Source organism: Pristiophorus japonicus, chromosome 1, assembly GCF_044704955.1.
Source record: "Pristiophorus japonicus isolate sPriJap1 chromosome 1, sPriJap1.hap1, whole genome shotgun sequence".
NCBI lineage: Eukaryota > Metazoa > Chordata > Chondrichthyes > Pristiophoridae > Pristiophorus > Pristiophorus japonicus.
In genome coordinates this window covers 441,958,167-441,985,188 of record NC_091977.1, presented here as the reverse complement: position 1 = coordinate 441,985,188, position 27,022 = coordinate 441,958,167, and the positions used below count along the sequence as shown (strand labels likewise).

The following is a 27,022-nucleotide window of genomic DNA, read 5'->3' as shown; positions in this document are numbered from 1 at the left end:
TTGTTGCAAAGAACCTTGTAATTATAGATAGGGTCACTGCTTTACAGTCACTGAATACATCAAATTGCAAGTGATTCCATCATGTTCACTTTGTATTAGGGACTGTATTATGTAATTCAATCCATTTTGCTGTGAAAACCAGTGGCCTTAATAGGTTGCAAGGGACTACTGGAGTTTATGGCTTGTCCCCAAATAAGTGGATGCTCCATTAAACCTAAACAAACTTAATTTGTGCAGGCATAATTTTCTTTCTGCATGTAACCTAGCTGCTTTGAAGGCTATTCCAAGAAGGATGCAGTTCCACACACAAAAGTGAAGGAACCAATCCCCACTTTACTGGTGCTATTTTTAATTGTTATATAGTTTCATGCTTTTCTCTCTTTAGTCTTAACCTTTTATTTATTTGTTTATTCATTGTCAGCTCAGGCAGGCAGACAGAAGTAGTGTTACACAGCCATCTCCATCTTGATAGTTGGGTGTGGATCATAACCTTCTAACCTGAAGTCTTCTGCTTTGAAGTCATTGATATTTTCCACATTGCGCATGATCTTCAATTTGGGAAAGGGCCTGGGTTCACGCTGGAGCTGAGTCAAAGTAGAACAGATGTGCTGAGGTTTTACAAAACCCATTCTGTGCTTTAAAACACACTTCAAACTTATTGAACACTGCATATTTGTGCATGTAACATCTCAGATACAAGGCCCTGTGAATGTTGTGTGAAAATTTACAGTACATTATATACACCTGTCAATATTAAAGAAAATTCATCCTATTCTCCCCATGAAGCTCTAGGCATATGGATTAGACCCCATTAAAGTCACTAAATAAATGCAAATTATTGCCTCAGCTACTCTCCAACATAGACTAGGGTAACCAGGTTAGCAGATTTCAACAGGGACAATAGAAAGGGTGCTACAAATGGCCTTAGAACCCCTGTTAAGTAGGGGGGGGGGGGCGGGCAGGGAGATGGAAAGGAGAATGAATGATGGATGGAGAGTGGGTAGGATTCAAGTCTCTGATTATCTATTAACTCCCTGTTGCTGTGGACCTCCCCCTCCCCATTACTGAATATCCTTTTGACATTCCCCATTGACACACACATGAATAATGTCCCTTTTGAGGGGAATTTTGGTGCGTGGCAACAGTGGAACTGAAACACACAGTTAAGAAGTCAATGTTTCTCATATTTGGAGAGGAGCTAAAAGTATTTTAAATATATCTGCTTAGCATAACTGATGGATTTAGAAGACAATGCTAAACATGATAATTAATGTGCTTTTGAGATCTGTAAAATGATGCACAGGTATAGATTCATTTCATTAAGCTGAACGTCAGTTCCCTTCGGGGTATGAGGAAAAAACTTTGCAGAGCTTAATTTATGGTTAGTTATCATCACTGATTTAATTTTCACACCCACTCAAAAAGGGATTGAGTGACAAAATGATGACTTCTAAAAACCTGGTAAAAATACCAGAATCCAAAATAACATAATTTGACTTCACTGTCACCCATAGGAGATTGTGTGGCGTTGGCAGAGTGCATGTGATCCGTAGAGAACACAGGCTTGAATTATCTTCTCTTTAGATACTTAAGGGTCCAATTTCCGTTGCATTTCTCCCAATCATGCGCTTCAAATTAAGCAGACAATCAAGCAAGCCCTGTGGGAATTTACCCCCTATGTTCTTATGATAATAGATTCAAAATATCCCTCATCGCTCATGCAGTCAGATCCATGTGATTAAATAGTGAAGTGCCACAAATGCAGTCTATTCCTCTTAATTTGAAGTTAGTTAATTCAAATCTGTTAGAGATTTTAAGAAGTATTTTCTTTACATTGCTTAATTCAAATTATTGGATAATTCATTTTTTTTTAAATGCAAAAATTGTCTGTTCAAACCAAGAATGTACTATCTTCCAATTCACACAAAATGGAGGATAATTTACTTCCAACTCAAGATTAGGCAGGTCAATGAGGATGTTGTTGAAGAGTTTCTTGTGAAATGACAGGATTTTAGTTCCAGAAGAAATTCAACTCAGAGTTGGGTCAATCAATCTTCCACTACAACTACTGGGAATTAGTGGTTTCAATTCAGTGGGTTGGAATCCATTTGGAGTAAGTTAGAGCTGCGCATGCTGGGAACACTTGCATGTTCTTGGCACCGGAACTGTGTATAAATATACATTTTAAAAAGCTGATCAATTGGGACCTGAGAAAGTGATGCTAAAAGGACCCCTGTGGACCATTTGCTCCTCCCCTCCACACCCCTTCATATTAGTATCTGGCACTACTCTCCATATAGGCCATTTTAAAAAGAGACAAAAATTTTCAGTGCATATGCAGAGTCATGTGATTGGAGGCATGAATGCATGGCCTTGATTTATAGACTGTTTGCATGCAACACATGAGAAGGCTTGGAACATCATTCAATGATGTAAGAAATGAGCCTGGGCATTGGAACAGTTGTTGCAATACATGTATGCACATGCAACCAGTCCAGGACAGTTAGCAAACCATGCAAGCAGGTGCTTATCCGATGACGGACCGCAAGAATCACACATCTAAAAAAATAGCATTGGTTCCCTGGACAAGTTTCCACTAATCTTGTGCCTCATTGAAATGTACAAAATTCTTAGAGGGCTCAACAGGGTAGATGCTGAGAGGTGGTTTCCCTTGGCTGGAGACTCTAGAACTAGGGGTCATAGTCTCAGGATAAGGGATCGGCCATTTAGCACTGAGAGGAGGAGAAATTTCTTCACTTAAGAGGGTTGTGAAGCTTTGGAATTCTCTACCCAAAGGGCTATGGATGCTCAGTCGCTGAGTACATTCAAGATCAAAATCGATAGATTTTTGGGCACAAAGGGAATCAAGGGATATGGTGGGGAAATGAAGTTGAGATCAACAATCAATCATGATCATATTGAGCAGGCTTGAGGGACCACATGACTTAAGCCTGATCCTATTTCTTATTCCAGTGCAATCGGTTGAACCAGCGCAAAAGATCAGGGAATTTTAAACACAAGCAAGTTACTCCCAAAAACATTTGCGTTCATGTTTGCCACAATCTTTTACCCCAGTTCAAGATTCAATTCACCCTAATCAGGTCTCACCCACTGGTTGCAATTTCTGACCATTGTGCTGGTTGGAGAAGGCTCTTCAAATTGTGCTGATTATCTTAGCAGCACAGGTAGATTTAAATGTTTTTTTCAAATCAATAACTATTTAATTCAAAAAACTGACTAATGAACTATTAAATGGTTCAGTATAATTTTTTACACCATTTTCAGCAATATTAAATCAGGTTACTCACAGGTAAAGATTGGAGCCCTTATTAAGCTGCTTACATTTGGTGATTATTAATACAGCTGTCACCAAATTGATGACGAGACCAGGGAAATTAGTAATGGGGAACATGGCGATGGCAGAAACTCTGAAACATTTTGTATCAGCCTTTACGGTAGAGGACACTAACAATATTCCAACAGTGGATAGTCAAGAAGCTATTGGGGGGGGGGGGAGGAACTTAACTCAAAGGAGGTGGTACTCAGTAAGATAATGGGACTAAAGGCAGATACATCCCTTGAACCTGATGGCTTGCAACCTAGGGTCTTAAGAGAAGTAGCGGCAGGGATTGTGGATGTATTGGTTGTAATTTACCAAAATTCCCTGGATTCTGGAGAGGTCCCAGCAAATGGAAAACTGCAAATGTAACGTCCCCATTTAAAAAAAGGAGGCAGACAAAAAGCAGGAAACTATAGACCAGTTAGCCTGACATCTGTGGTTGGGAAAATGTTGGAGTCCATTATTAAAGAAGCAGTAGCAGGACATTTGGAAAAGCATAATTTGGTCAGGCAGAGTCAGCATGGATTTATGAAGGGGAAGTCATGTTTGACAAATTTGCTGGAATTCTTTATGGATATAATGAACAGGGTGGATAAAGGGGAACCAGTAGATGTGGTGTATTTGGACTTCCAGAAGGCATTCGTCAAGGTGCCACATAAAAGGTTACTGCACAAGATAAAAGTTCACGGGGTTGGGGGTAATATATTAGCATGAATAGAGGATTGGCTAACAAACAGAAAACAGAGTCGGGATAAATGGTTCATTCTCTGGTTGGCAATCAGTAACTAGTGGGGTGTCGCAGGGATCGGTGCTGGGACCCCAACTATTTACAATCTATATTAATGACTTGGAAGAAGGGACCAAGTGTAACGTAACCAAGTTTGCTAACGATACAAAGATGGGAGGAAAAGCAATGTGTGAGGACACAAAAAATCTGCAAAAGGACATAGACAGGCTAAGTGAGTGGGCAAAAATTTGGCAGATGGAGTATAATGTTGGAAAGTGAGAGATCATGCATGCACTTTAGCAGAAAAAAAAAATCAAAGAGCAAGCTATTATTTAAATGGAGACAGTTTGCAAAGTGCTGCAGTACAGCAGGACTGGGGGTACTTGTGCATGAAACACAAAAGGTTAGTATGCAGGTACAGCAAGTGATCAGGAAGGCCAATGGAATCTTGGCCTTTATTGCAAAAGGAATGGAGTATAAAAGCAAGGAAGTCTTGCTACAGTTGTACAGGGTATTAGTGAGGCCACACCTGGAATACTGTGTGCAGTTTTAGTTTCCATTATTTACGAAAGGATATACTTGCTTTGGAGGCAGTTCAGAGAAGGTTCACAAGGTTGATTCCGGAGATGAAGGGGTTGACTTATGAGGAAAGATGGAGTAGGTTGGGCCTCTACTCATTGGAATTCAGGTGATCTTATTGAAATGTATAAGATTATGAGGGGGCTTGACAAGGTGGATGCAGAGGATGTTTCCACTGATGGATAGACTAGAACTAGAGGGCATAATCTTAGAATAAGGGGCCACCCATTTAAAACTGAGAAATTTCTTCTCAGAGGGTTGTGGATCTGTGGAATTCACTGCCTCAGAGAGCTGTGGAAGCTGGGACATTGAATAAATTTAAGACAGAAATAGACAGTTACTTAAACGATAAGGGAATAAGGGGTTATGGAGAGCGGGCAGGAAAGTGGACCAGAGTCCATGATCGGATCAGCCATGATCGTATTAAATGGCGGAGCAGGCTCGAGGGGCCATCTGGCCTACTCCTGCTCCTATTTCTTATGTTCTTATGCCTCTTTTTATTCTTTCCCACAGCAGCTGTTGATTCTGCCATCTCCATTTACACCCTATCTAGATAATGGGACAAGTTAAGCGCACTTAACTTGTCCCATTACCATCTCCGTTTGCCTTGCACCATCATCCCATTTATCTTTTAATCTCTTTTGCCTTCCACCCTATCACAGACATTCCCTTTCGTTCTTTCTTCCCCTGCCCCTACTCTTGCTAAAAACCTGTTACATCTCTAACTTTTTCCAGGTCTGACGAACAGTCATCTGAAACATACAACTCTGGTTTCTCTCTCCACAGATGCTGCCTGACCTGCTGAGTATTTCCAGTGTTTTCTGTTTTTATTATTAATAAAACTGCACCAGGTTACCATTCTTAAATACATCAAGGAATACTTTTTAATGGAAAAAAAACAATTATGCTGCGGGATTGCGCTAGTTCGCAGAAGATTATGGGCTGGATTTCCGAGAGGTTTGTGACCGGGTTTTGATCCTCCGTGGCGAAAACCCAGGCAGGATCCTCGGGTAGCTGTTTGCAGCGGCGCTTCGAAGCACTGCTGGGGAAAGGTGTACCAATGTGCAACGACTCGGATTGCATTTGCATCCAAGTTTCGGCACTCTCCCGGCCCGTACACCACGCCCAGAATAGCGACAGGTCAAACCTGTCGGTGCAGCCCTGCCAGCAGTGGTAAGTACGAAAACCTGCAAAAAAGGCAAGTTAAAAGGTTTTTTTTTTCCAGCGATTAGATATTTACGGGTCTTGTAAATGTTTTGGGAGTTTTTTTTTGAATCTCTCCCCTGCAGCACTCTCGGCCCTGGACTAAAATTGCCGAAACTTGCGTTTTGTGCTGCGAGTGCTTGTGCAATGCCCCCTTGTTGCAGGGGTAAAGGCTGAAAGTTCAGCCTAAAAACAGTAGCGCAGCATAAATGGTAAGTTTCACGTATCGCTACCATTTGCGCCGAAAAACCCCTAAAGCCCGGCCCTTAAGTTTGGGATTATACAAATCATTTTATGTGGAAACTTGAACTGTAACCTAACCAGCACAATTTCAAGTGCATTTTGGATGCAATTTCCTGATTACGCCTAAAGCAGAAACTTTACCCCTTGGTATTTGTATTTGGGAGGGCCACTAACAGCGTAAGGGGTAAGGGGTAAGCCATTTAGGACCGAGATGCGGAGGAACTTCTTCACCCAGAGAGTGGTGAACCTGTGGAATTCTCTACCACAGAAAGTTGTTGAGGCCAATTCACTAAATATATTCAAAAAGGAGTTAGATGAGGTCCTTACTGCTAGGGGGATCAAGGGGTATGGCGAGAAAGCAGGAATGGGGTACTGAAGTTGAATGTTCAGCCATGAACTCATTGAATGGCGGTGCAGGCTAGAAGGGCCGAATGGCCTACTCCTGCACCTATTTTCTATGTCTATGTTTCTATGTGAGATCTGTCATTGGCACTTTATCAACATGAGTGCCCTGTGAGTTCCATCTAAAAATTTGTGATTAGAATTTACATTTCTTGTTTTTTGCATCCAGAGGTTAAATAATGGCAACCTAGCTGTAGAGGGTTAATTTTTAAATCAACTCACATTAGATAATGTACAGAAGAAAGTGAAACTACTGGAATAAATTAGTTAAAATGGTTGTGAAATGGAGCATTCCTTTCCAGATATCCATTCCATTTTGCACCTACCCCTTTGGGAGATACAGATGAAACACCAATTGATCTCATTGTGTGTCTTAGTACTTGTAAGAACTTGCAACAAGGGGAGAAATTATGTTTACTTTTTGAAATTGCAACATTTACCTGAATCTTCAATGCCTCAATGTGGTTGTTGTAAATATGAGCATCACCCAATGTGTGTACAAAATCACCAGGCTGAAAGGAGAGCAAAGTCATTAGAATATCTAGGCAGGTTATCTAGTCAAATAATTTTGCTAAATTTATGGAAAGTCATTCAACTGGTTGTGAAGGAAGGCCAGTGGTCTGACACTGGCCAGACTGACCACTGACTTTTTACAGTGATTGTATCGCCACTAAATGAGCGTACAAATTTGCTTCACCCTTCCTTCAGCAGTTGTCCGAAAATGTATGAGCAAGTTTTGAGAAAGTCACTACTACCACCAGAAATGATGGTCAGTAGTGGAGAAAAGCCTAGACTTTGTATAATGAGATAAAGTTAACAGAAGACCAGTTAGTGTAACATAACTTATTGGGAAAATGCTGGAGTCCATTATTAAGGAAGTAGTAGCAGGACATTAAGAAAATCATAATACAATCAAGCAGAGCCAGCATGGTTTTATGAAGGGGAAATCATAAGGTTATAAGAAATAGGAACCGGAGTAGACCATATAGCCTGCTCCGCCATTCAATATCATGGTTGATCTAATCATGGACTCAGCCTCCACTTCCCCGCTCGCTCTCCATAACCCCTCATCGTTTAAGAAACTATCTATTTCTGTCTTAAATGTATTCAATGTCCCATCTTCCACAGCTCTCTCCGAGGCAGCGAATTCCAGAGATTTACAACCCTCAGGGAAGAAATTTCTCCCCATCTCTGTTCTAAATGGGCAGCCCCTTATTCTAAGATCACTGTCTCTAGGTCTAGTCTCCCCCATCAGTGGAAACATCCTCTCTGCATCCACCTTCTCAAGCCCCCTCATAATCTTATATGTTTCGATAAGATCACCTCTCATTCTTCTGAATTCCAATGAGTAGAGGCCCAACCTACTCAACCTTTCCTCATAAGTCAACCCCCTCATCCCCGGAATCGACCTAGGTGAACCTTCTCTAAACTGCCTCCAAAGCAAATATATCTTTTCGTAAATATGGAAACCAAAACTGCACGCAGTATTCCAGGTGTGGCCTCACCAATACCCTGTATACCTGTAGCAAGACTTCCCTGCTTTTATACTCCATCCCCTTCGCAATAAAGGCCAAGATTCCATAGGCCTTCCTGATCACTTGCTGTACCTGCATACTATCTTTTTGTGTTTCATGCACAAGTACCCCCAGGTCCCGCTGTACTGCAGCACTTTGCAATCTTTCTCCATTTAAATAACTTGCTCTTTGATTTTTTTCTGCCAAAGTGCATGACCTCACACTTTCCAACATTATACTCCATCTGCCAAATTTTTGCCCACTCAGCCTGTCTATGACCTTTTACAGATTTGTGTGTCCTCCTCACACATTGCTTTTCCTCCCAACTTTGTATAGTCAGCAAACTTGGCTACGTTACATTCAGTCCCTTCTTCCAAGTCGTTAATATAGATTGTAAATAATTGGGGTCCCAGCACTGATCCCTGCAGCACCCCATTAATTACTGGCTGCCAACCAGAGAATGAACCATTTATCCCGACACTCTGTTCTGTTAGTTAGCCAATCCTCTATTCATGCTAATATATTACCCCCAACTTTTATCTTGTGCAGTAACCTTTTATGTAGCACCTTGTCAAATGCCTTCTGGAAGTCCAAATACACCACATCCACTGGTTCCCCTTTATCCACACTGTTCGTTACATCCTCAAAAGAATTCCAGCAAATTTGTGAAATATGACTTCCCCTTCATAAATCCATGCCGACTCTCCCCTTCCATTTTGCTTTTCTAAATGTCCTGCTACTACTTCTTTAATAATGGACTCCAACATTTTCCCAACCACAGATATTAGGCTAACTGGTCTATAGTTTCCTGCTTTTTGTCTGCCTCCTTTTTAAAAAAAAAAAAAATAGGGGTGTTACATTTGCAGTTTTCCAATCTGCTGGGACCTCCCCAGAATCCAGGGAATTTTGGTAAATTACAACCAATCATGATTGATAAATTGACTATAGAGTTCTTTGAGGATGTAGCGAGCAGGGTGGATAAAGGGGAACCAGTAGATGTAGTGTATTTGGACTTCTAGAAGGCATTTGATAAGGTGCCACATAAAAGCTCACGGGGTTGGGGCAATATATTAGCATGGATAGAGGATTGGCTAACGGACAGAAAACAAGAGTCAGGTTATTTTCAGGTTGGCAAATTGTAACTAGTGGGGTGCCACAGGGATTGGTGCTGGTACCTCAACTAGTTACAATCTATATTAATGACTTGGATGTGTAATATAGCCAAATTTGCTGAGGACATAAAAGATAGGTGGGAAAGCAAGCTGTGAAGAGAACACACAAAATCTGCAAAGGGATATAGATAGATTAAGTGAGTGGACAAAAATTTGGCAAAATGAGAGATAATCCACTTTGGTAGGAAGAATAAAAAAGGAAATTATTTTTTTAAATGGAGAGACTGCAAAATGCTGTGGTACAGAGGGATCTGGGGGTCCTTGTACGCGAGACACAAAAAGATAGCATGCAGGTACAGCAAGTAATTAGGAAGGCAAATGGAATTGGTCTTTATTGTGGGGGGGTGGGGTGGAATATAAAAGTACTGAAGTCTTGCTACAACTGTAGAGGGCATTGATGAGACCACACCTGGAGTACTGCATACAGTTTTGGTCTCCTTATTTAAAAAGGAGGGATATTTTTGCATTGGAGGCAGTTCAGAAGGTTCACTAGGTTGATTCCAGAGATAAAGGGGTTGCCTTATGAAGAAAGGTTGAGCCTATACTCATTGGAGTTTAGGAGAGCTGGACAGGGTAGATTCAGAGAGGATGTTTCCCCTTGTGGGGGAAAATCTAGAACAAGGGGGCATAGTTTCAGAATAAGGGGTCGTACATTTAAAACAGAGATGAGGAGGAATTTCTTCTCTGAGGGCCGTGAATCTTTGGAATTCTCTATCCCTGAGAGCTGTTGAGGCTGGGTCATTGAATATATTTAAAGGTAGAGATAGACAAATTTTTGAACAATAAAGAGTCAAGGGTTATGGGGAGTGGGCAGGAAAGTGGAATTGATGCCAAGATCAGATCAGCCATGATCTTACTGAATGGCGGAGCAGGCACGAAGGGGCAAATGGTCTACTCCTGCTCCTATTTCTTATGTTCTTAAAACAAACTTGTGCCACAAAGCCAAAGACACAAGGATGGCATTGTGTTGGGTAAAAAAAAAGTTGCAATACAGTGAGTTACAATATATTTTGCGGTTATGTCTTTAGATGCTCTGATAATGACTCCACGAGGCAGTGTTGTATTTGAACTGTAGTGACCTTAGTCCATTTAATGTAACTCCAGAGTGAGGATCACACATGGTGGCCTGCCTTTTATACTAGGCCTGGCACACTTGTACAGGCAACCTACAAGCCTCCCACTGCAGTGCCCTCTGGTGGCACACCTTAGTAACCATCCAGCTGGTGTACAAGTTTCCCCTAGTAGTACCCTCTGGTGGCACATATGTAATAGTACAAGCAGTAAACATGTAGGATACATGACATCATTCTCCCCCAAATCCTTAGTGCAAATCGCCTTCATGCATTGACTGCTCTGGGCTTAGCACTATCTGGTTGTCCCTTGGAGGGTCGTTTCCATCTTGGGCGAGTAGGTGGTGTTTCATTGGCAGTAGAGGTGCTGGTGGTTTCTGTTTGTGCATCCATGACCACTCCATTCTCTTTTCTCCCCACCCCCCACATATAGATTATGCCGGTGGCTCATTACATTCATATACATTCAAGCCGGAAAAAAAAATTGCATTTACATCATTACATTTGTGGTACAGTTGTGAGGCAAGTACACTTGACTGGTGAGGTACATACTTGGAATCAGTGCTGGTGTTAGCACCGGTGCGTGAGGACAAACTAGTACCAGAACTGCTGGATGGTGTCCAGGTAGTCTGGTGGCGGCGCGGTGCCCAGTGCTGGCAGTGAGAACCCGGTTGGCTCAAGTTGCCTGCTCTCGGGGCCTTTGCCGTTGCTCCTAGCGTCGGGCAGGTTCACAGATGCCTGCGACCTCCCTGTCCTCTCCTTGTGCCCCGGGTTGCTGCTGCTCCCTGAGGAGCAGTCATCTAGCAGTGCACAGGGAACTGCTGACTCGCTTGCCTGGGCGTTCTTTGGTTTAGGATCCTGGCTCGTCCCAGTCCCATTTGGGAGAATCGTTGTGGGTGACCTTTCGTTCCCGGGTATAGCCTTGGGGGCTACGCCTTAGCACGGTTTGCTCTTTCAGGCTCGTGGCGGTTGGTGCCATCATGTGCCCGAGAGGTGGAGCCGATTGGGGCAAGGTATCGGTACCAGTGCTGTTGCCTTCCCGAGATCGCTTGCTCTGCAGCTTGTCTACATTAGCTGCTTGTGGCCATACTCCGTGGTTCATCACTCTGGTCCCAGGGACGCAGGCTACAGCACTGGGTAGCTCGCTGGACCTGTGTGCTCCAGATGGGTGTTTGCCCACTGCATTGACTGAATGCAATTGAAATCCTACATTGCACATTTCATTACTCATTGTAGATAAACTGTCCAATCGTAATCGCATGACTTTTCTTTGCTTATATCATCAACTACACGCTTTGCATTTAAATCACAGTTGCTATTACATTAATTGAGAATGTGGACCTGCCCCTTTAAGTGTGGCGGGTTGCTGGCCTCCTTTAAGAGAGCCTTGCTATCTTTTCCCCAATCCTCCTCTTCGTTTGGTACCACGTGTTGCTCCATCAGCGCTGCACCTCGTGGTCTGGTCACCGCCATCTTTTTCTTCAGCGCAGCACCTCGTGGTTTGGGCGCCATCTTTCTTCCGACTGCTGTGATCCGCTTCTCCCCGGGTTCTGCCACCAAGGCTGGAGAGTCGCCTTTGGATCAGATTTTCTTCCTCCGGAGTCCTGCCACTGGAGTGTGGAAGGTGTGTTCGGGTTGTCTCAGCTGGATCATCTCCACGCAGTTGTGCTGAGCGGTCGGTGCCTCGGGTGCTGTGCTGGTCTGCTCTCTGGTGCCGGATCCAACCTCAGGTGGGGGCTTGCTTTGTCTCTGAACGCGGGGGACGTCAATCGCTGGAGGGATGAAATCTTCCCAGCTCCAATGGATCTTCTCCATCCACCTTCTTCCGAGTAGCATTGCTCCATCACCTGCAACCTGCACAGTGGTAACTTGTGCACCATGCCATCATAGAGCACTTTTACATCTGCACTACCAATGACTGGGATAAGTTCATTGGTGTAGGTGCGCAGCTTTGCCTGAACCGGAACCAACTTGGGTCGTTCAGCTTGATTGTCCCATAGCCTCTCAAAGGCTTCTTGATTCATTACGGACTGGCTCGCCCCCGTGTCCACTTCCACGAAGACTGGAACGCCATTTCTCTCAACTTTCATCCTCAACTGGGAACATTGTGGTGCAGGTAAACATGCCATACACCTCATCGTGGGGTTGAGCTGCCTCTCTGACTATCGCTTCATAATCCGCACTGGATTAATGACCACCTGCAGACTCATTAACACAGTGTGTCATATTTCTTTTACACATTCGCTGGAGGTGGCCCTTCGTGCTGCAGCCTTTACACATATGGTCCTTAAAATGGCACTGGTGAGCCCTGTGATTCTCTCCCCAACGCCAGCATGGTGCTACTCGATTAGCCCCACCTCGGCGGACTCCGAGTTAAGGGACTCGGGGGGCCTGTTCTCTCTCCCTTGAGGTGATTCACGTTCTACAGTCCAGCCTCTAAAAGGCGCCATTCGGTGTACAGTACTTGCCAGGTTTGAGTCCCGAGGATGAGTCATCCGTCTAGAGCCGCAGGTCGAGGTCATGAATGCCTGGTTCATGGTGATGGCCTTCTGCAGTGTGACTGTGATATCCGCAGATAGTAGTCTGTGAAGAAGGCCCTCGTGGTCGATTCCGATGACAAAGATATCCCGCAGTGCTTCGGTGAGGTGGTCGCTGAAATCACACGGTGCCGCCAGCCTCCTGAGTTCTGCAGCATATTTCGCGATTTCCTGGCCTTCGGTGGGTATAAAACCGGTGTCTGGCTGTGAGGATGCTCTCTTTGGGCTTGAGTTGTTCTTGGATCAGCGTTACAAGCTCCTCGTACGTCTTGGTCGTTGTCTTCGCTGGTGCCAGCAAGTCCCTGACGAGACCCTAGATGGTGGGCCCATAACTGGTTAGTAGGATAGTTCTGCACTTATCAGCCAGCGTGGCCGGTTTGGCACCTGCCAGGTCGTTTGCTGTGAAGAAATGGTGAGCCTCTCCACAAAGGCGTCCCAATCATCACCATCGGCAAACTGCTGCAACGTACCAAGGTTAGCCATTTTCACGTGAAAGTCTGTAATCTTGTCGCCAATTGTTATGTCTTTAGATGCTCTGATAATGACTCCACGAGGCAATTTGTTGTACTTGCTGTAGTGACCTTAGTCCATTTAATGTAACTCCAGAATGAGGATCACACATGGTGGCCTGCCTTTTATTCTAGGCCTGGCACATCTGTACAAGTAACCTACAAGTTTCCCACTGCAGTGCCCTCTGGTGGCACACCTTAGTGACCATACAGCTGGTGTACAAGTTTCCATAGTAGTGCCCTCTGGTGGCACATCATGTGTAATAGTACAAGCAGTAAACAAAGGATACATGATAGTAGCCAGTGCAGGCAATAGAAAATAACTGAAGATTAACAACAGGAAATATCCTTATATCGCACAAGACAAAGATCTCAGACACTATTTGCTACTGGTCGGTGAGCAATTAAAAACAAATTTCACATTAAATTATATTCCTGTTGCCCAATTATTGGAATACAAAATTCACATTCATATGCAAGAAGTTAAAATGTTATTCACAGCAGATGTGAGGTGCCAACCTGTTAATGTATTAAAAAAAATCAGCTGTCTCTTTTGCATAATTCCATTTTTGGAAGCATTGACAATGAGACTAACAGTGAGGCTCTCAGTACTTACTGTTATAATGGAGCAAATCTAACAGCAACTTCTGGAGTACATACATGTGCTGTTAAACACAGAAATCCAGAAGTTGCTGTTAGAGATACCTTGTTCCTCCATAGGGTGTGCTCCCACTAGTTCCGCACTAAAAACGGCGTGATGTGATGATTACTGCTGAACAACCTCTCTGGACCAGAAAAATTAATTTTACAAGTGTGGAGTCCCATTCCTTAAGAAAAATAGTGTTGGAGATTTTAATTTTCCGTTTGTCTCTCAGCTCTCTCCCTTAATTCCATCTGTATTTCCCAATCTTTATTTCACTTTCTATACATTATTTAAATCAAATTTATATTTCCTGCTTTGGACTGTCTATGTAAGGGTTTTTCAATCTGGTTGGTTGAAGAGGAAATCTCTGCCAACAAGCCTGAGAAAAATCTGTGGGCAGTTGTCAGCGAGGAGATTTCTTCTAATTCGGTGTCTTTTCCAGCGTGGTGCCCTCCACAGAAGATCTGTGGTGGCTGTCAGCATAGAAAGCAACAGCAAAGCTCTTCAGCCAATCAGATTGAAAAATCTTTACATAGGCAAGCGCAGTTCCGCAAAATCCGGGCCATTATAGCAACATCCATGTTCATTCCCATTGAGAAACCATGGCAAGAATCAATTTCCATTGCTTAAACTCCATCAATGCTTTTAATCAAATATGCACGTGGCTGGTTCGTAGTACTCTCATGCAAGTCAGAAGAATGGAAAAAGCAACCAGGACTTGAGTATACAGGTACAGCGTCGAGAATCTGGAAGCCTTGGGACTGAGGCCGCTCCAGATTCTGTGTATTTCCAGACTTCACAATGTCTTTATGATATCCCGAATCCGGAAATGCCCGAGCCCAGGTTTGTGTATTTCCGGACTTCGAAACGCATTTCCGACATCCTGAGTCCGGAAATGCCTGGGCCAAGATAGGTAGGTAGGTAGGGATGGGGGTGGAAAGCAGGGGTCCGGATTCCAGAACATTTTCCAGACGACCCCGCCATGGATTGTCCCAGTGTCCGGAACAGTACGGATTCCAGAACTTCGGATTCTCGACGCTGTACCCGTATAATCATTAAGAGTGCTGCATTGCCCCAAATGCTGTCTGTTGGATGAGATATTAAACAGGAAACCAGTTGGTTCAGGTGGACACAAAAAGTTCCTAGTGCAAAGAGCAGGGAGTTCTCCCATCACCTTGGGTAACATTCCTTCCTCAAACACCACCACCAAAACTGGTCACTTCTCATTTGCTGTTTGCAGGATCTTGGTGCATTACATTTGCCTACATAAGTGATTATGCTTCAAAAGTAATACATTGTTGTGAAGCACTTTGGTATGGATATTATATAAATATAAAACAAGCTCAAAGTACCTTTAGTCCTGTGATATGTGCGATCATGTATGTCAGCAATGAATAGCTGGCAATATTGAATGGAACACCAAGGCCCATATCTCCTGACCTCTGATATAGCTGACAGGACAGCTCTCCATTGACCACATAGAACTGGCACAGAGCATGGCAGGGAGGTAGAGCCATCTGAGAAAGATCTGCAGAAACAATGAGGATCAGGAAAAAAATGTAACAGCTATTTAGTGAAACACATCTGGGATTTACATTAATGCACTGAAACTAAATTAGAAAGTTTGTATATTCACTGAAATTCAAAACAGTATCTGGCCCTCAGTGTTAAGTATTCTAATAATCCCCATTTAGCTTTGTTGCCATATTTCCAGACCGCTTGACTAGGCGACATGTGCAATTTGATTCAACTGGTGGAACTAAAGATAAAAGCTTAATCTCGCCACTAACTTACCATTATATTGATTGCATATAGTGACTATAGAGATGAACAATCACAGAACCAGAGAACTGGCAGCACAAAAGGTGGACAGTAAGTCCAACGTGCTTATGCTTCTACTAGCTCCACATCAGGGCTATATCCCGTACACTTTCATATTTTTCTTCAAGCATTTAGCCAATCTTCTCTTAAATGTTGCAATTGTCTTTGCTTCGATAGCCACTTGTGTACACATTCCAGTTCACTTGCTCAATAGTTTTGAACACAAGGTTCTAAAATTTGCCATTTCCACAACAGTTAAAAGCATATTTTTAGCTTTAACATAGATTTAAAGACAATCAAATCCTCTTCATCTTTGCCCCCCCCCCCAAAAAGCAGCAACGTGTATGGAAAAATCAGGCTGTCAGAGTCCTAGTAAAACAGGTAACATTAAATGCTAAGTACAGTTTATCCTTGCAGACTTTGTAAATTGATTAAACTACTCGTTAATGTTTCCCAATTTCATTTTTTGTCAATTTTCTCCAACTTTTCTGCTGAAGGCATTGCCCGATGCTGAGGTTCAGTTTCACAGGGTCTGATGACTCTTTGGTAATCTCATCTGAGAGTTCATTCTTCAGGTGTGAGCCTAGACAACAAGTGTCAGCAGACCATTTGACTGTGGCTGTCTAGTAAGAATAGGACCAGCAGAACATCGCAATCAAAGCTGGTCCTATTCTTACTAGACAGCCACAGTTGTGTGCTTTCCAGCAGGTATCACTAGATTGCAATCAGTAATGAGAACCTTGACCAATTCTCCCCTCCCCAACAGGATGCTGAGGTCAATAGTAATATCCCACTGCCATCGCAGCGGAAACTGGCCAATTTAGACCGTGGATCGAACCTGGGGCGATCTGGTATATACAGCTCAGCTACACACTTGCCTTCACCAACTATCCCCTTAGAAGTTTCAACTTCACATAGCTCATCAATTTGTGTGCGTCATTCTTTTTTTTACCTTTAGGGTTCCAAGCGCACATGATGATTCTGCGATCCTCTGGGTTGGTTTTGATAGTATCAATTACATTCTGGAGCTGATCAACTCCTTGTCCAGAATAATCTACAAGCATAAAGAAAGTAAGTTAGCTAAATGAGAAAAAGCTCCCCCAAAACATTCAGTTGACCAGTTTTATATTAATCAGTTTGGTCCCCACAGAAATACTGCTATCCCAGAAACCTAAAACTAATTCTGTGAGATGTGGTATAACACTGCAATCAATCCTAACCTGTATGCATGTCCTTATATTCAGCCCCAAAGTGCCTCCACTGGAAGCCATAAACAGGCCCCAAGTCACCCTCCTCTCTGTCTGTGAATCCTTGTTTGTCCAGAAAGTCTCGAGATCCATTGGCATCCCAAATTCGAACTCCTCTTTCTGACAACTCATTAGAATTGGTAGAACCCTGAAATAAAATTGAATAAATAAAGAAAGCTGAAAAAGTGAATCTGCAAGAATACTTATTCTTAAACTCGCTCGAAGTGGCAGCTTTCCACCTTGTCCAACCGGTCATTTTGCAGACAGGGATTACTGGAGAATGATCAGCAGCAGGAATTCTGGTCACTTTCTATTCCCCAGCCAAACGTAGCTCCTCAATTGCTGTCCTGGCCGAGATGATCTAACTCAGCACAGACCAGGGTTGAACCTGGATCTTCCTTATCTGTAGAGTTCTATCATGCCAAACAAAGCCATTCAAGTGTTTATTAATTCTTTAACAAAAAAGTGATCCGAGTATAAGCCAGAAAATCACCTCCGATTACTTCTCCTGGGATATTCTGCAGGGAAAAAGATAATGGGCCGAAAATTGCAGCCTCGCCGGGTGCTTGCGATGTGCGCACACACCCGGCGAGGCCTTGCAAAAGCCAGTTCTCGGCACGCGATGCGCATGCGCCGAGAAACGGCTTTTCCAATCTGTCAAAATTTCTTCAGACAGATCCTATGCATCCCTACAGGAAGGACATCCACGGGGCAAATTGGGCTATTTGCCCAACTCTTGCCCAGTAAATGTCCTTCAAACTCTTACACCTGGTAAAAGCAGGGGTAAAGCTTTTACCAGCATGAGCTTGAAAACATTGATTAAATTACATTGTTCTCATTTTTATATTAACAACCCTGTCCATTAGATATGTTTATTTTAACTATTAAAACACATTAAAAAAAAATGTCAATTTTTTTTTCTAAAACATTTAATTACATTCAATTTCAATTAATTTAAAATATGCGAGGTGTTTATTTTTTTATTTATTGTGCAGTGTTTCTTTTTTAGGGGGTTATTCTCATTGATAGTAATAGGAGCTCGTACAAAACGGAGTTTCCATTATTATCAATAAGAATACCAGATAGTGACTGGTGGTCCAGGCCTACGTGATTCAAGCATATACGTCTATACATGAAGGTGCATGTTCCCGTGCGCTGCGCAGCGAATGAAGGCCTCCGATCAGAATCTTCTGTTTCTCCGGGACTACCAGGTATTGTTGTAGATTTTTTTCCGGGTCGGAGGAGTTTGTCCAAAGGAAGCCTCCAACCGCAATTTTCGGCCCAAGATCAGAACAGAGTACAACTAACTAAACGCTTCTCATTCTATACCAAGAACAAACAATGCGTGTGATTTTTTAAAAAAAAAGTTTTTTTCCCCTAGTGTATGCAGCACTATGCAAAATGCTCCATTCTCACATTGCTAGCTAATTCAGAAATAAACATGGCAAAACTCCATTATAACCAAGAAAGGACAAAAGTAACTATGCCATCAAACCTCAACTACCCAATACTTCAGAATACTGATCGACCATTCAGGTAGCTCTAGTGGGTATAGCACAAAACTATATAGGCTGGAAGGTCCCAGGCTTAACTCCAAGTTTGTGCTAAGTTGGCTGAATGAGAACAGGACTAGACTTAGCAGTGATGCACTTCATGGTCAAATAACCTGCTGGAACTGATTGTCCAGGCTCACATATGAAGCATGGCCACTTGAGAAGTCAGAAAAAGCATGCATAGGAAAGGAATAGTACAATTTAAAAAAAACATTTATTAATGAGGAAGATATCCAAGGTCAAGACAGCTTCTGGACTCACACACCCTCCGAACCAGTCATCATTGACCCCATCCTACCTACGTCAACTTTATCCCACCACAAGACCTCTGAATTCCCTCCTATTGTCTGTTCTCTATTCCCCGCTTATTATCAGGACATATCTATCTTATTCTTGCTCGAAACCATGCCTGTAAAGCTCGAGGTCTGTCCATTTGAAGGTGCGTTTTGGCTGTCGCTTCAAACCCAAGCCCATCGCTTCTATTTCTCCTTTTATCTTGACCTCTCCCAGACTTCTTCATCCTGTTTTCATGCCTCCTGTTGCTTCTCCCCTCTCGGGTACTCTGCCCTCCCAAATCCATACCCCAATCCATCAGTATGCCTTGACCTTCCTACTCTCGTGCCACCATCCTAGGCTTGACTCCTCTTAGATAAGTCTAGAGTCCCTCTTAGGCCCATGGGCGTATTGTATCAATGCACTCGTTACTGCCTCCTTAGGAGCAGTAACCCCAACTTCCCCATCCTACTCTCTCACCAATCTTCCTGCCCACCACGCCTGCTGATTGCTAATCTTGCCAGCTTCCTTCCCGTCCCACTCACAGCTAACCCTGTGGACTCAGCCAGCGAATCGGCTAGCACCGTCCCTCGATACATCTCCCTCCAGAATGTCAGTTCACTTGGATGGCAAGGGCCTTGTTCACATGAGCATATCGTGGTTGATTGCCTTGACATCATAACCTTGACAGAAACCTGGCTGAGGGGCGACAACATCTTCCCCCTATAATTAATCTCTTCCCCCCCCCATCTATACCTTCCACCACTTGCTTCGCCCAAACTGCAGCCACGGCAGTATAGCCTCATCACCAAATCACACCTTGGTCTGCCCCCTACACTTCTGGCAACTTCTCCTTTGAGCATCTCGCATTGTTCCACCCCTCATTCAAAATCCTCGTTCTCTACCTTCCACCCAATTTTCTCAGTTATCTTCATTGCTTTCCTCTGTCATCCTGTGATTTCAACCTCCATCTCAGCTCACCATGCTGTCTCTTCTCCGAAAATATATATATATATATATATATATATATATATATATATATATATATATATATATATATAATAAATTATAATATATATATATATATATATATATATATATATAAATATTTATATTATATTAATAATATATTATATATTTATATATATATCTATATTTATATTATATATCTATATATATTTATATTATATTATATATCATAAATATAAATATATATAGATATATAATATATAAAATGTAATATAAATATATATATATATATATATATATAAATATATATATAGATATATAATATATATAAATATATATATAGCCATGTCTGATCATTTCATTTCATCCCCAACGCCACTTCCTTCTATATCTGTCACTGGGGAAAAAAACCTCCCCCAAGTCACTTGTAAGTGCAATTTCAAATTCCCAACTATCTAACCATTGCTACAGCTACTGATCTACACAATCACACCTTACCTCCACCTTTGATGCCCTTGTCCCCATTTAAACCATTACTCTCTCACACCTTGGTATGGCCCTCATCTCCGCCCCCTTAAGAACAAGGGACACAGACTCGAACATCTACGGCGGAAAACTGGTGTAACCATTCATTGCCAAATCTGACTGGACCACATAAAGCACTAGAAACATAGAAAATAGGTGCAGGAGTAGGCCATTCGGCCCTTCTAGCCTGCACCGCCATTCAATGAGTTCATGGCTGAACATTCAACTTCAGTACCCCATTCCTGCTTTCTCGCCATACCCCTTGATCCCCCTAGCAGTAAGGACCTCATCTAACTCCTTTTTGAATATATTTAGTGAATTGGCCTCAACAACTTTCTGTGGTAGAGAATTCCACAGGTTCACCACTCTCTGGGTGAAGAAGTTCCTCCGCATCTCGGTCCTAAATGGCTTACCCCTTATCCTTAGACTGTGACCCCTGGTTCTGGACTTCCCCAACATTGGGAACATTCTTCCTGCATCTAACCTGTCTAACCCCGTCAGAATTTTATATGTTTCTATGAGGTCCCCTCTCATTCTTCTGAACTCCAGTGAATACAAGCCCAGTTGATCCAGTCTTTCTTGATAGGTCAGTCCCGCCATCCCGGGAATCAGTCTGGTGAACCTTCGCTGCACTCCCTCAATAGCAAGAATGTCCTTCCTCAGGTTAGGAGACCAAAACTGTACACAATACTCCAGGTGTGGCCTCACCAATGCCCTGTACAACTGTAGCAACACCTCCCTGCCCCTGTACTCAAATCCCCTTGCTATGAAGGCCAACATGCCATTTGCTTTCTTAACCGCCTGCTGCACCTGCATGCCAACCTTCAATGACTGATGTACCATGACACCCAGGTCTCTTTGCACCTCCCCTTTTCCTAATCTGGGTCCTGCTCTACTCTGCCAAAACTGCTCACTATTTCAGGATCATCCTAGAATGCAAAGTTAACACCCGGCCTCTCTTCTCTTTACTACAAACTGCCTTCTTAAATCCCTCTGCTCCACCCTAACCAACAAGTACAAGGAGCTCATGGACTTCTTTACCACTTTGAGACTATCTATTCAGCTGCCTCTGTCCCTTACCCTAGCCCATCAGGCAAAATTTCCCCCAAGGTTCCCCCACCCCACCAAAATCAAATCTACTGGTATCACCTGCTTCCCTCCAAAAAAAAAATACCCTTGACCCAATTGTCCTACCACCCCATCTCCAACCTTCATTTACTCTCCAAATTCCTTGATCATATTGTCACCTCCTAAATCTTTGCCCATCTTTCCCACAATTCCACATTTAAATCCCTCCAATCAGGCTTCTGCCACAGTACTTATATGGCCCTTGATAATGTTAGAAATGACAACCTGTGAGACTGTAATAAACTATCCCTCAACCTTCTCGACCTGTCTGTAGCCTTCGACGCTCCTGACCACACCAACCTCCAACACCTTTCCTCCTTCGTCCATTTAGGTGGGATTGTCCACACCTGGTTCCTTTCTTATCTATTCAATCATAGCTAGAGAATCACTTGCAATGGTTTCTCTTTCCACTCCCGTAACGTTACCTCTGGAGTCCCCCAAGGGTCTAACCTTACCCTCTCCTATTTCTTATCTATATGTTGCACCTCGGCGATGTCATCCGACAATACAATGTCAGATTTTTATATGTACATTGACGACACTCAGCTCTACCTCACCACCACCTCTCTCGATCCCTCCACTGCCTCCAATGTGTCACACTGCTTGTCCGACATCCAGTACTAGATGAGCAGAAATTTCCTCCAACAAAATATTGGGATGACTGAAGCCATGGTCTGTGGTCCTCGCCACAAACTCCGTTCCCTAGCACTTGACTCCATCCTTCTCCCTGGCAACTGTCAAAGCTGACCCAGACCATTTTGCAACCTTGGTGTCGTATTTGAACCCAGGATGAGTTTCCGACCACATGTCCGCTTCATCACCAAGACTGCTTATTCCCACCTTTGTAACATTGCTCAACTCTGCTCCTCCCTCAGCACATCTGCTGCGGAAACCCTCATCCATACTTTTGATACCTCTAGACTTACCAATTCCAATGCTATTCTGACCAGCCTCTCATTTTCTACCCTATATAAACTGAAGCTCCTTTAAAACTTTGCTGACCATATCCTAACTCCTAACCAAGTCCTGTTTAACCATCACCCCTGCGCTCGCTGGTCTACATTGGCTCCCAATCCAGCAACACCTCAATTTTAAAATTTGCATTCTTGTTTTCAAATCCCTATATGGCCTTGCCTGTCCCGATCACTGTAACCTCCTTCATCCCTACAAATCTTCGAGATCTCTGAGGTCCTCCAATTCTAGCCTCTTGCACATCCCCGAATTTAACCGCTCAACCATTGCTTAAGACACAGCAGCCAGCCTAGGCCTAAGCTCTGGATCTCCTTTCTAAACCTCTTCTTCATGAAGCTCCTTAATAATTTACCTCTTTCACCAAGCTTTGGGTCATCTGTCTTGCTATCTCCTTATGTGGCTCAGTGTTGAGCGTTATCTAACAAAATTATGAAGCGCCATGGGACATTTTACTGCACTAAGGGGCATTTTATAAATCTGGTTATTTGTTCTATTCATCACTTGCATATAACAAGCATTGTTTTGCAAAGAATTTGCAGTTACAGCTATACAACAATAAATACGCTTTAATGCATTATTTTTTCCATTCTACATTATACAGTTGTTTTGATAAAATCGAATTAATTAAAAGGATGTCACAAGATGATGCTACAGCATATATAAGAACTTTTATAAAATCTATGGACAAAACTGTAGTGTCTACCTTGATAAACCACAATAGCTCTTCCAGAATTCCTTTCCAGAACACTCGTTTAGTGGTGAGGAGGGGAAAAGATTCTGAAATGCAAAATTTGATAACTCTTAACAGCATGCAGAATAATGCAATTTAGTACTCCATGATGAAACTCCTGTGACTTGGGTTGAGCAGAAAGTCACTTCCTGTATTGCTCACTGGGTGACTTGTCAATTTAGCCAGCTCTTTACTGGTTTGATCACTGCAATTCTTTACAAAAAGTGAGATAAGGAAAAACTAACTGCATTCAGCTGTGGGTCCCTACCTATGCTAAAAGCTTGAAGGCTCAGTGAAAATGCACACATATTTTAAGAGCAGACTTTAAGTATTTGGAAGATTCATACCATTAGCATTGCCTAGCAGAAAAAGTGATAAAAAGCCTATTTTTCTTACCACTCATCAGCAGATTTACAAGCAGCACACAAAAAACTAGCAGTCAAATTCAGCAATTTAAAAAGTTTTGGATGATTAAACAGGGTCAGTCAATAGAGTAAAGCTTTATTTTCAAAAAAAGTTGTTTGAAACAAGTGTGGTGATGCTGAAAAAAAAGCTGCAAAGCTAGCTCAAAATATTTTAATTTAGATTCCCATAAATATCAGGGACACTACACCATTTATAGGAGCAGCTTTATAAAAATGAAACATGAAACCACCCCCCAAAATATAGTCTGTAGCTACCATGAAGGGTTAGTTGGTTGATAGTGAGCTGTATAGATCATGAAGATTTGATCCCTAAATCGGAGTTGAATCAGCTGATCTCAGAGAGCAGCAATTGAGGTGCTATACTTGGTCTTGAAGCCCATATGTAAAGAGTGAAAAGAGTCAGTCGAGGGCTTACTCCTAAACCCCTGAACTTTTGCTGGAACATGAATGTGTGGACAACTAGTAAGAACAGGATGTGGGTCAGTCAAGTCCCACCATTTATTGAACAGCCCATCAACACACCATAGAAGCTCAGAAATGAAAAATGACCACTTGCATGAGGTAATGGAGGACCGACCACTGGCTACAACTCAATGGCTGAATTAAAAGTTGGTTAAAAAAAAAAATCATGCCCTTTTTTTTTAAAGTTTAAGACATTCCTGCTATCCTACTACACCAAAAATACCAGTTCCAACATTTTTAATGTTCTTTAAATTTAGTTATCATTTTCGCTGAAATTCCCAGATTTTAAAATGTTACAATTGGATAAACTACAAATATTTTTTCTCATGTCCAAGGTAAAACCTCCATTTACACAGGCAAACTCCAAATGAACTGACAAATCATTTTTTGTGTGTGTAAAACAATATAGGATCGTAAGCTACAGGGTGAACAATTAATCTTTTTACTTTTGAGGTACACATTGGAAATCAGAGATTATCGTTAACTCTGGTGGATCTCTGCAATTCGCAGACCATGGCCTGGAATTTGTGGTCAGCGGCAAAGCGACGGTGATTGCCACTGAACTCGAAGAATTGTGCCCACAAAGATCTTGATCTTTGATGAAAACGTTAGCTTATTCCTCCTTAATTTGATTGTAGCGCTGTTAAAAGGGGACCTCCAGCATAGGGCAGCAGTGATGTCCTCAAGCTGTCGAAGCAGCCAATCATGTTGAAGAATTCTCAATCAGCAAACCAGGAAAAAAGCATTGATAATCAATTCACATTTTAATTTTTTTTAAATAAAGAACATAAAATAAAAAGATTGGGACATACACATGTGGTTAAGGTAGAAGTTGAAATATCAAACATTAAAAAATATTTTTAAAATCTAGTAATTTTTATAATGGTGAAATTTGACATTCCACAAATACAAAATTAATTTTGCAGGGCCAGAACGGTTGTTCCTCAGTCAATATACCATTACAACCCCAGTTACACCTATTCCAACAAGGCATAACTTTTTGCAGGGTGTTTAACAGAATAGTAGGGCAGAAAAGGGGAAGTTTATCAGTTCAACTGATTTCACCGATTGCCGGCTCATCATCATCATCATAAGCAGTCCCTCGAAATCGAGGAAGACTTGCTTCCACTCTAAAAATGAGTTCTTGGGTGACTGAATAGTTGAATACGGGAATTACAGTCTCTGTCATAGGCGGGGCAGACAGTTGTTGAAGGAAGGGGTGGGTGGGACTGGTTTGCCGCACGCTCTTTCTGCTGCCTGCGCTTGGTTTCTGCATGCTCTCGGCAATGAGACGCGAGGTGCTTAGCGCCCTCCCGGATGCTCTTCCTCCACTTAGGGCGATCTTTGGCCAGAGACTCCCAGGTGTCAGTGGGGATGTTGCATTTTATCAAGGAGGCTTTGAGGGTGTCCTTGAAACGTTTCCTATGCCCACCTTGGGCTCGCTTGCCATGCAGGAATTCAGAGTAGAGCGCTTGCTTTGGGAGTCTTGTGTCAGGCATGCGAACAATGTGGCCCGCCCAGCGGAGCTGATCGAGTGTGATCAGTGCTTCGATGCTGGAGATGTTGGCCTGGTCGAGGACGCTAACGTTGGTGCATCTGTCCTCCCAGGGGATTTGCAGCATCTTGCGGAGACATCGTTGGTGGTATTTCTCCAGTGATTTGAGGTGTCTACTGTATATGGTCCACATCTCTGAGCCATACAGGAGGGCAGGTATCACTACAGCCCTGTAGACTATGAGCTTGGTGGCAGATTTGAGGGTCTGATCTTTGAACACTTTTCCTCAGGCGGCCAAAGGCCACTGGAGGCAGTGTTGAATCTCGTTGTTGATGTCTGCCCTGGTGAGCAGAGGCTCCTGAGGTATGGAAATTTCCAGCTATGGGGCATTCCACAGCACGTTCTGTGGCGGAGCAGGGAATGACTGATCGTAACTTCAGGATATCCACATTTATCTGCGCATACGGTATATCCTGAAATTATGGTCAGTTTCAGTGGGGTAATGACAGCGAACATTGGCAGTTTTGCCGTCATTACCATCGCAAAATCCGGCCCATATATCTCAGGCTATGATTCAGTTTTATTAAGTAGCTGAATCACAAGCAAGCAGCAGACTTCACAACTTTACTCAACTCAGTTTCTATTTCAAAATAATACATGTGAAAGGAAAGCTATGTCTGATCTCCATACGACACTTTTACTTGGACCACAATTCATGGTTACACCATCCTACCCAGTGAGATGTAAAACCGAGGTCCCATCTTCCCTCACAGGTGGGTGTAAAAACACCATTTAATTTTGTTCCTTAAACATCAGTAACAGTTTAATTGGGTATTTTGGAACTTTGTAGTGCGCACATTCGCTGCCGTGTTTCCCGACATTATAACGATAACGACGCTTTAAAAATATTTGTTTGTGAAGCGATTTGGGAGATTGGCGGGGGGGGGGGGTGAAAGATACTATAAATGCTGTCAGTTCTTCCTTTGTCTTTTAAATCCATTTATAGATTTACAAAATGGCGCCACATTTCCACTTTAACTCTGCACCATCACGCAGTACTCATTAAGCCTAATAACTACATTTCTCAATTAAAACTTTCCCAGGCCGGGGAATCAAAGCCCAGGGCGGCGTCTTTTCCCCTGGCCTGTCACAGGTTACTTACCCCTTAGATGATACCTAGCCTGCAGCCCAAAAACTGAGACGGTGCCTGTACCAGTCCGGTCGTCTTTCTGGACACCTGTTTCCAGAATATATCTGATGTGCTGCAAGTACTGGCGCTCATCATTCACTTGCTGCATCTCTGTCTCGGCGCGCCTCTCCAACAGCAGACCCTTTGCCGCGAGCGACTCTGCTGAATATTTTTCCCGCCTTCTGCCTTGTTGCAAAATAAATGAGTCTCGCTTCCATTGGCTATTCCTTTTTGTGATGCGCCGACCAAACCAATCGGATCCAAGCCAACCCGCTGTCGGGTTTCCTATTGGCT

General features: G+C 42.9%; 1 protein-coding gene across 1 annotated transcript; it reads right to left on the bottom strand.

The window, feature by feature from the left end:
• Window positions 1-26,912, bottom strand: tyms (thymidylate synthetase). The gene is made up of 7 exons (XM_070876042.1): window positions 26,702-26,912; window positions 23,131-23,204; window positions 16,981-17,155; window positions 16,713-16,814; window positions 15,292-15,467; window positions 6,935-7,006; window positions 1-584 (listed from the first exon to the last, which is right to left on the bottom strand). Exons 1-7 carry the CDS (start codon window positions 26,835-26,837, stop codon window positions 447-449), a joined length of 873 nt encoding a protein of 290 aa, XP_070732143.1. The 5' UTR covers window positions 26,838-26,912; the 3' UTR covers window positions 1-446.
• Between the last annotated feature and the right edge of the window lie 110 nt (window positions 26,913-27,022).